The sequence below is a fragment of the Solanum stenotomum genome, chromosome 3 (assembly GCF_019186545.1).
Source record: "Solanum stenotomum isolate F172 chromosome 3, ASM1918654v1, whole genome shotgun sequence".
Taxonomy (NCBI): Eukaryota; Viridiplantae; Streptophyta; class Magnoliopsida; order Solanales; family Solanaceae; genus Solanum; species Solanum stenotomum.
In genome coordinates, this window is record NC_064284.1 from 30,390,545 (window position 1) to 30,401,189 (window position 10,645).

General features: G+C 35.5%; 2 protein-coding genes across 2 annotated transcripts in view; one reads left to right on the forward strand and one right to left on the reverse strand.

Moving 5' to 3' along the window:
• The window catches only part of LOC125857508 (malate dehydrogenase [NADP], chloroplastic), a 1,084,261-nt gene that overhangs the window by 1,004,833 nt on the left and 68,783 nt on the right, over positions 1–10,645 (forward strand). The gene's annotated exons all lie outside the window — the stretch shown is intronic.
• On the reverse strand, positions 621–7,381 carry LOC125857496 (uncharacterized). The gene is made up of 8 exons (XM_049537100.1): positions 7,264–7,381; positions 5,751–7,130; positions 5,312–5,430; positions 2,702–3,319; positions 2,322–2,616; positions 1,344–1,509; positions 1,104–1,203; positions 621–962 (listed from the first exon to the last, which is right to left on the reverse strand). The coding sequence occupies exons 2-8, from the start codon at positions 6,912–6,914 to the stop codon at positions 845–847; spliced, it is 2,580 nt and encodes an 859-aa protein (XP_049393057.1). The 5' UTR covers positions 6,915–7,130; positions 7,264–7,381; the 3' UTR covers positions 621–844.

The following is a 10,645-nucleotide window of genomic DNA, read 5'->3' on the forward strand; positions in this document are numbered from 1 at the left end:
AATATTTATAGTATTATTATTCGTGATGATGACCACCTATCACTCCATCCATGACAAGCCAATCAATCAAACACTTCACATTATTCACTTATACATCCTCAAAAACGAAATGATGCTTTCAATTATTTTGCCTTGTAAAATTCACCAATATGATACTTTACTCAAAATTTATGATGATTTCATGTATGATAAAGCCGGACTAGTGTCGATTAGGCAGACAAAAGTTGAATCTATTCATATGTGAAACGCCCTGCTTCAACATTTCAAAACAAGTTGATATCATTTGGACAATAAGTTACTGGACAAAACTAGATGGTAGATATGCCTAGTATTTAAAATATAACTGCAAATCCAAATTTTGAGATGATATATCAAACTTGTGAATAGTCATCATGAACCTCCCCCAAAGTCATTTCCTTCTTTATTTCCCTGCAAAGAGCAGCAGTATAGTGAACACTACACTCTATGTTTGATAATGTGGTCATTTCATCCTTTCTGCCACTACAAACCAATACTTTATCTTCATGTAATTGTAACGACGCAAATGATAACTAGAATAAAAGATAAAAAAACAAGTCAAACAAAAGAAGTAAAGAAATGGGTGCTTCTTGCTTAACAAAAAGAAGGAAAAAAATTAACCTTTCATTTACAAGTGGATGATGCAACAGAAGTGCATCGTGGCAGTTGCTTTCCAATTATACAGAGCGTAGCATACCACATAATCAGAAGAATGGAGGCAAATAAACACTCTACAGGTAAGAATCTAAGAAGCTCGGTAGAGGGAGAATCTCCATACCTTACCAACTTTTAACTTAGATTTTCTTTAACTTCCCGTCCTTCCTATTTACAATATTGAGTAAGCTCGGATCACCTCAACAATTGGTGCCCTGCACAATGGACACTTCCCTCCACCTCGAACCAATTCATTTGCGCATTTGTAGCAAGTACACATGTGCCCACATCTGCCGAAATACAAAGAAAGCATTAACTATCAAAAGATCTTGAACAGAGCATTGTTACATTATTTGTTGATAGGATTCATTCCTTGTACATTTTGAAGTAGTTGCTGCAAGGTATATGAAACTGCATAACAAAAACTTTACCTGTACAACAAGGCATCAATGTGAATATCACAACAAACACAGCAAGTACCCTTTTTCACGTGGCCCCATTTAGATCCATCGGCTGAAGTCTCAGCAACTCCTGTGAGAAATTTTGCATGGCCAAACTCAATTAAGAAGAAATCAAATGATGTTGAAGAGAAACAGATAGATGGATTAGAGGAGGTACGGCAACCATCAGAGCTTCAAAGTTCTATTGTATGTCAAATATGAGAGACAGACCTTGTCCATCAGCAGATCTATTCAAAGCAGCTGAAACTTCCTGTCTGACTGAACGTTGCAACTCCAGCTGCATATCCATGCACGCCTCCAACATCTTTTGCATGTGATTCACACCTTGCTGCAGTTTTGCCATGTCCGTTCTAAGATCATTCATCATCTCCCACTCCTGCTCAGAATAGAAAGTACTCAGGTAATGCTTTGGTTGGAGAAATGGAGAAGCTAATCTCCACATAAAACTGTTCATTGTTTACACAATATTAGGTTTCATCCACATAACTAAAACCCACATAAGTTATGCAGAATCTAAGTATTATTCTATGCGGGGATAAGCAGTACATGGATTAAAAAGTTATTAAATGAAAAAAATACCATATTATATTTTGTTGGAAAAAATTAGCACATATTTCAAACATACGTTTAATATTTTTTAGTACAACATATCAAGCACCAAATAACAAATAATCCCTACATTACAATCCTTGCATTTTTAATCCCTGCATTACTAATCTGTGTATTACAGTCCTAATCCCTGCATGACTTGCTTCTAAACCAAATGACCCCTCAATTCACGATAAAGCAGCATAATCATACTGACATCATTAACAGAATATATAAACACCATGGGTGTGAATCTACTATAGATACTGGTATGAACAGAATATTATGCTGCTCATATTGAAGACAAATATGTACCAAGTTAGATGTTTTTCTTAGCAGCATGGAAAGAGTGCAATATTCTTAGTTGTGGGTCCGTGAAAGCTTAGAAGAGGGAAGAAAATAGAAAAGATTCACAATCATCTCATTCCTGTAAGGGATGCCCCTATATAAAGGCAACAAATTTTTTGGATATTTCCATCATTGGTTTATTAGAGAAGTGTTCTTCATTAAGTAGATGCATTAGTCACAAGGTATCACTATCAGATGGAAAAATAATCTGGCCATTTAACAATAGCTTCTAGGAAGGGGTGGTAAGCTTACAAGTTCAGAACGATGCACAGTGTGACGTGACCAACTGGATTGGTGCAAATCCTGATGCCAAAGTGGTTGTGGAGGAGGTACAGGAGGAGATGGTTGCACATGTGAAGGCCTGCTAATTCCTTCCGGTTGGGCAACATTCTGGTTGTCCGGATCCCTTTCAGTTGAAGTTGGAATAGGCAAGTTCCTGTGCAAATCCCAGTCAATTGGAGCACTGCTTTGCCTTTCTACATATGACTGAATTAAATGATCTAAACTTTCACGGAAGTCACTGTGAAGAAGATTGGAAACACTCCTCCTACCAGACAAAGAATCTCAACAGATAAATGACAAGAATACCTCAGACCCATAGATGGAAAAACAGAATGACAAGTGAATTTTACCTACTAAGAAGCTCCCTGAGTTCCATACTATACACATTATCATCATCGGGCGGATGGAATCTACTAATTCTTCTATATGGGACAGGACGCCGCATTCTAGGAGGATCAGAAGGGCCTTCTGACCGATTCTCCACAGCTTCTCGTGACCCATCCTCATGCCAAACCTCAATATTTTCTGGTAAACGACGTTCATCTCTATTCATGTCACCTGTTGTTTCAGGGGGCCAAACAATTGGTTGATTTTGTGGCCAATTCCCACTTGTATTCTCCATAGTTCCATGACTCTGTTCATTAGAAGTTGCATCCCGTTGATTTGCTCCATCAGCTTCAACAATGGGTTCCACTTGACCCCTTCCTTGGTTAGGAGACACTAGCCAGTTTGTAGCCTGACTAGTTGTACTGGAATCAAAACTCTCTCTGTGATCAGGCAACTGATGAGTAATACGCTCCTGCTCCCTAGACTGCAGCTGCTCAAGATTTTCATTTTGTACCTCCTGTAAAGGATTTGCATGAGCCTGGTTACTTCTCAAACCACCGTTGCCACTGTTAGATGAAGATTCAGAATGGCTGCTCACTTGACCACGTACAATGTTTTCTAATCTGGAGCGAAATCCTTGCCTGGTTGAAATAAAAGGGTCACGAACCCATGCATCAACATGATAAAATAATCATTTTGCTATAAATGCAGATTTTCTCTTTCACAAGGAAGAGTACAAAAAGTGAGAACCAGACCAAAGTATGAAAGGAAATGCAAATCACTTAGGTAGCCCATCTCATGCAAGAGATATCATGAAGCACAAAACACAAAGAAGAAAATCTTTCCACAGATTGAGGCTTCATAATGAAACAGAAAATGGAAAATGTGGGTTCTTTGCCAAGTGCTTCTAGAAATTCCAAAAAGGAGAGTTACCCACTAAGCGGGCCTTTTCTAAGATATGTGCAATTAAATGATTACTAAACAATGTTGCAAGCATCACATAAGAAAGAACAAAATACATTGTGACATGCAAACTAAGATCTATTTAACATTTAACATCAAGCTAAAGGTGGTATGGTAGAAGCTACTTAATCCTCTCGTTCATTTTCTTTTCACATAAGCTCCTCATTCAATTACCTCAACTCACTCTTAGCCACAGTTAACGTGCTGTAATTTCATATCAATTCGCCTGAGATCTAAATGGGTGAAAGACCACCATGATCTTGATTGATTTATATAGTAATGCAATAGAACAGTCTTGTCAAAGGTGAAAAGCTTAAAAAAACGCTCCAGGTTTATTAGGGCTTTAAGTGCAAAGCGCAATTAACGTGTAGGCTTTAGTAAAAAAAGGTGCAATGAAGAAAAAAGTTATGAATATAAATGTAATGCAAGAAAGAAGTAACAAATTCATTTAAAATGTTGTCCTTAATGATTAATATATCTCTTTTTCTGATTATATTTATTGTTTAGTGCTGCTTTAGTGCTTTCTTCAAGATAGAACTCATGGGCAATGAGACACACACCTTAGTGCATTACCTACACTGAAGTGCAGCTTAACTGAGGCGAAGCGCCCTCCCTAAGCTTTTCTGAGCTGCAGGGGTTAATCGCTACTTTTACAGTCAATTATAGACAGAAGAGAAAGAGAATTTGAGAAAATACACCGCAAAAAGAAAAGGAGAAAAGAACTGAAAGGTGAAGGGCGACCATTTCACCTGCAGCTTTTTAGGGGAAACAACCAAACTAATCCTTAGACACACATAACGACCTTACTTGAACATCTATAGACTTGTACTAATATATCTTTGAGTTCTAAGTGATCATGAACGCAAAATTTCAATGACATTGGTCAGGCAATAAAATTTAAAAGAGCCAAATAACGCCAACTTGAGTTGAGATGAGAATAGTAAGATCACCATTCATGTTCCCAAATACTCCACCTTAGATAAAAGAAGCATATGTCTAGCAATTCCTCTTTTTCCCTTTAATACATAAGTTCTACCCTCTCCAAAACTAAATTAGGTGCAATCTTGATTTGCTGGTAGAAGATAAGTCACATTTAACTTGTACAAAATTAAGGTTAAAGAAAGTACTCTACTTTCTATCCAAAACTAATGCATGCTACCCATTTTCCTCACCCCAACCCCGGAAACAATGCATTTGCTACTAAAGAATCTGCTGGGTACATTCCCACTTTCCCAGATATTTTTGGCAACTGTAACTGAATCATTTTAGTATTGCTGATTAGCAAGATAATCAGCAGTTAAGAATAAAGTAGCACTGCAATCAAAGTTGGACTCTAGGAATAATTGATCTTGGGCGTGGGCCTCAATAAACTGGACAAAGGAACCTAGTTGGATAATGCTGGAACCTCAACAACAAGGTACCATGCTATGATCACACTGGGTAGTATCCATAACTCCTCTACAAACAACCATTATAAAAAAGTGAATTATTCTGACAGCTGCAGAAGGAAGTTGGACTAGGTATTACTGCTCTACAACAAAACTGAAAGGGTAGACCACATGGAAATAAACATTTAATAACTTATTACATAAGGCAAGCTTCAACAGGTGATTAAAAGTCAATTATTGAGACAAATCCTGCTGCAAAACACAATTGACCAGGCCATATACCTGAGCCCAGAGACAGTGTGGCATTGCCTAAGATGAACTAGTTCGCTTGCTGCCATTGAAGGTGGTCTCTCTTCCTCAGCAGGCCCTTCATTTCGCAAGAACCTTCCTCTGAGTAGTGACTGTAAGAGGGTATAAAATAAGATGCCTAAGCAAGAAAGAAACAACTCTAGAAGAGATTAGCTAACAGCTCAAAGACACCTCCAATAACAACTCAAAAAGGCCAGTTACATCTACCTCTCCGAGGAACAAAGTAAAAACAAGCACAGTTCAAGATAGTGAACATCTGCTGTTAATTCAATTTTCAGCTTCAAAATGTCAAACTTCACAATTTAGCAAATGATATAAACATAAGCCCTCGTGTACAATTGAATCATGACTTCTATTGAGGCTTCTATAAGAAAAATAGGACAGGGAAACTGGATGAAGAATAACAACTAACCTGAATCCTACTGCGGTGGGCAAAATCAGAAACCGCACGATGCTCTAAGAGACCTTGAAGTTCCCTCTGTCTTTCCCCTTCAATTCTCACAAGCAAATCCAGTAAAGCCTGCCTCCCACGCAACCTCAGCATGTCTCTATGTACATGCTCTGGCTGGCCTTCCTCATGCTCAACAACAGACTCATCACAAACACGATCAGCTTGAGCACTAAGCCCATTGGACTGTTCTTCCCTTCTGCCACCACGAGCTCCTCTTTGTTGACTAGTCATTTGGACCCATTCCCTCACAATTCTCACTCTTTCACGCTCTGTCTCCCCCAGCCATTCACTTCTTGGGACACCATTCCTCTGAGAGACATTAGGTGAATGGTCACTGATCCCACTCTCCATCCATCCACGAACAATTTGTCTCACCCTCTCCCTCTCAACTTCCCCTAGATCAGGAGACTGTTCACGGCTGGAGTTTCCATTCTCGCTGTTCTCAATCTGTGGTCCAATCACGTCATGAGACCAAGTACCATACTCATTCTCACTCTCATTAGCATCCACCAAAGTATCATGGTTCTCAGTCTCCCGGCTTTCTGAAATACTAGTACTAGAAATATTGGTGTTAGAGTCCACAGTCCTCTGGTGTGTCAGTCTTTCCCTTACCCTCTCTCGGGGATGATTCAATATATGCTCATCCTCCAACTCCCTCCACATTTGCAAGATAGTCGAGGACCTACTGCTTGTCCTCTCGGCATCACGCCTTGAAGTAGGAGATTGTGATTCTCTCAAGAATGAAGAATCAATTGTCGACACAGTGTGCAAACCGGCAAGTGCCATCAACTCGGACTCACGATTCCTCCTTTCGATAGTAGTAATCATATGTTCTGCCTGTCTAGCAGCCCACCTACTCAAAATCCGTGAACGCCTCTGCCTAGCAGCAGAAGACTCAGCCAGATTATCATCGCCTTCAATTAGGGAAGTAGTCCTCCTTCTTCTTCTTCTCACAAGACCATCGCTGTCATCGTCCTCATCTTCAGTGTTTCGTGCTGAACTAGATGAAGCAAATGACATACACTCGTCCAAGTGCCCGCACATTAACTCCTCCCATCCCCTCTCAAATTCAGAGTGGGCATCATCCCCTGTGCTATCAGGCTTCTGTTGCAAAACATGTGTCATCTTCAAACCCCACTACCCCCAACCTAAAACTCCTAACACATCACACCAGCATGAAGTTATCCTAATCAAAACCCACCTAAACACAGAACACACCATATTTCCCCACCAAAATCAAGCAATTCAATTTATTAAGAAGTAACCTTAAACCTAATTTCCAACCAAATTTCGTAAAATCCATAGATGAACTATGGCAAGTTGGATACATATCACAATCACCTGATCAGATTAGAGAAAAGTCAGACAAATTCCAAATTTTATGAATGCAACGAAATGTCAAACACAATTCCATTAAATATGCATTGAGATCTAAGAGTAGACAACTGAAAAGTCATGAAAAAGAAGAACTTACCAGTGAAGGTTCTTGCTTGTGGCTGAAGAGTGTATAAGAATAAATAAATCCACCATTGAATAGAAAACATCAGCTTTTATCAGTACAGAAGACTACAGTAGTATATATATAAAATATACTCCTCTCTCCCTAATTACAAGGGAGTATAATATAGCGGGACAAACAGAAAAAACATTATATATAAAAAAGAAATGGTATGGGAAATTACAATATTTTTGTTGAAAGATAAGAAGCTTTTGTGTTATTTTTAAAAAAAATATTTAGAAAAAGTAAAACCAAAAGAGAGGAGCGGCGATCTCATGATGACGCTGACACATCATCATTAACGATTTTTTCCATTTACTCCCTCCGTTCCAATTCATTTGCCAATTTAACTTGTCACATTTATAAAAATAAAAAAAAAAATGAGAAAAAAATAATGATATATCACTCAATTTTGTCATTTAAAGTTAATATATCTTCCGTGGTTCATATAAATACTCATTATTATACAAATAACTCGCATATACCCTTTTTCTATAACGAAAGTGAAAAAATTAATTTTAATTTAATTTTTAAATTATTTTTTTGAAAAATTTATAATCAGGTATATTTGATCCTTCACACACAATTTTTTTTTCTTTTTTATTTTAACGACTAACTTAAATTTATTATTTTGATGGTCAAATTTATTTATGTTTCACTAATTTTCTTGTAAACTTTATTATAAATGCCCCATTTTTTAATTAATTTTTTTTTACAAATACAAAAACTAAATTACAATATATCCGAAAAAAATTAGTTTTAAAGTTATTTCTTTACACTGAAGAATGAAAGAAAAAAAGAATAAGAAACTCAAATAATTATAATCAAAGAAGTCAAAAAATAATTTATGTATGAAAAAGATTAAAGTATACCTTTTGCTAGAAGGATCATATATATATATCGAAAAAAGGCAAAAACTACCCTTAAACTATATGAAAAGGTCTAAAAATAATCTTTCATTCACCTTTTTGGCTCATTTGTACCCCTCCACTCACCTTTTTGGCTCACTTACACCCTTTCATTCAACATTTTGACTAACTTATACCTTTATAACTAACAACCAAAGTTTATTTTGTTTTATTTTTTTGAAAAAAATATTATTTGTCATTTTCATATTAGATAAAATAAAAAAATCATCTCGATTAATTTTTTTTCCCCATAATCTATTCAAATAAAAAAATATATATCTCTTCAAGCCCCTAATTTATTTATTTTTAAAATCTAGTAATTTTTGTATTTGCTCTAAAAAAAAAAAATTTAAAGATTTTTTTAAATAATTAATATATTATTAATAGTGCCACACTATCTATATTCCTTTTTAAAAAAAAAAATTGTGAACTTAATATTTTTGCTAACCTGTGATAAATACTTTTCAAAGAAAAAGTTCCACAAACAATTTTACTTAAAAATTAACTCATTAAAAAAAAGAAGAAAAAAGCAGATGGACGGTCGTAGCCATAGGAAAAATTTAAGTAGGAAAATAGAGAAAAATATGTGTAATGTATTTATGGATAAGATAATATATTGTTATGATTATGACATAATAATTTATTTATAAAATATTGATCATCTATATCATGTTTAGAATCTTGATTTAATTAATTAAATATTAGCCATTAATTTTTTCTTATGTCATCAATCTTCAATCTAAGAAAAAAATTGAGGAAATGGAGAGGAGTTGGATTCAAAAATAAATAAATAATAAAAAACTACAATATTTTTTTTTATATAAAAAAAATTGGGGTCTTGAAGAGGTATATTGTTTTGGTTTGGATAAATAATGAGAAATAATCTAATTGAGGTGGACTCTTTATATTATCCAATAGGAGAATGACACATAATAAATAATTTTTTAAAATAAAAAATAAAGAGAGAATTGTTAGTTTCGAGGGTATAAGTGAGCCAAAAAGGTGAATAGAAGGGTATTTTTAAATCAAAAGATGGATGAAGGGTATTTTTAAACCTTTTCCTATAGCTTAGGAGTATTTTTGGCCCTTTTCAGTATATATATCCCTACATGATTTTTTTTTTAAAATTAAATTTAAAAAAGTAAATCTAAAACTAATTTTTTCACTTCCATTAGATGAAGGGTACATGTGAGCTCCTTTTGTAACGGTAAAGGTATATGTGAGTCATTTGTATAATGGTAAGGGTATATATGAGACACTTTCATAACGAGAGTATTCAGCTCTAAATGGCAAAATTAAGGGGTATATCATGCCCTTTTCCCAAAAATAATTATTGATATAATGAATATTGTTGTAAAATTAAAGCAAAATAAGACAAGAAATATAAAAGATGAAAGCAATAGAAATAGAGAGACAAAAGATGCGAGTTTTTCTTATTCTTCAAAGTATTCAAGTGTTCACCAAATCTTCAAGTGTATACAATATAAACCCTTATACTTCTATTTATAGTGTAATATAGAGGCATACAAAAGGTTAGTCATAAACATGACATTAAACATGAATATAATGGAGGAGGTTATGGAGTGAAAGGTTACAAGAATAATGATCATAAAGGTGGAGGTTATCTTCATAATGGAGGGAGGTAATGTAGTAACTTCTTGGTGTAGTGGACATCCACAATATATTATTTTATGACACTCCCCCTTGGATGTCCATAGATAATATGCCTCGTTAAAACCTTATTAGGAAAAAACCCTGTGGGAAAAAATCCTATTGAAGAAAAAAGAGTATGCATATCTTTTAATAAGCTTTGAATGTTGTCTCGTTAAAAACCTTACCAGGAAAACTCAATTGGGATAAAACCATGGTTAAGGAAAAGAGTATAACGCATATTTGTCACGCTCCGAGCCTACACCCTGGGCGTGGCCGGCACTTGAGAACCATTGTTGGCCCCAAGCGAACCCTTAACCTGGCTCCAACGGAAGACTTACACAACATAAGATGAACTTAAATGTAAAGTTTTAACTCAAAAGTCTCAAATAAACAACTCGGAATATAATAGAATATTCAACTAGCCAGAAATGGGCAACTCAAGTCTTTAAAACATTTAACAAGAGAAATGAAAAGACTCATCAACTACTACTGTCTATCTATGAAGTCTCTAAATGAAAAAGATGGAGGTCTAGACAAGACCCACGACATCCTAACAAAACTAAAAAGTAAATGGAATACTTTGGAAGCAAGGAGTCTCACCAAAGCTAACTTGAATTGCAAGTGGTGTCAACGAAATGTTTGTTGAGGACTCTTTTTACATGTATATACATCATGAAACGATGCATGTCAAATGACATCAGTACATGAAATGTATAAGCATGTAAGGGGAACACTGAACATAACCTGCAAGCTTGAACTAATAAAAGGAACCCATACTCACCTCAACTCAACTCGAC

What these genes read in the sequence shown, in the direction of transcription:
- LOC125857496 (XM_049537100.1), bottom strand. Translation starts at nt 6,914, where the DNA reads ATGACACATGTTTTGCAACAGAAGCCTGATAGCACAGGGGATGATGCC. An exon ending in CACACTGTCTCTGGGCTCAG is followed by an intron (nt 3,320 to 5,311) that starts GTATATGGCCTG and finishes TATTTCAACCAG; the next exon opens with GCAAGGATTTCGCTCCAGAT. An exon ending in TAGATCTGCTGATGGACAAG is followed by an intron (nt 1,204 to 1,343) that starts GTCTGTCTCTCA and finishes AATTTCTCACAG; the next exon opens with GAGTTGCTGAGACTTCAGCC.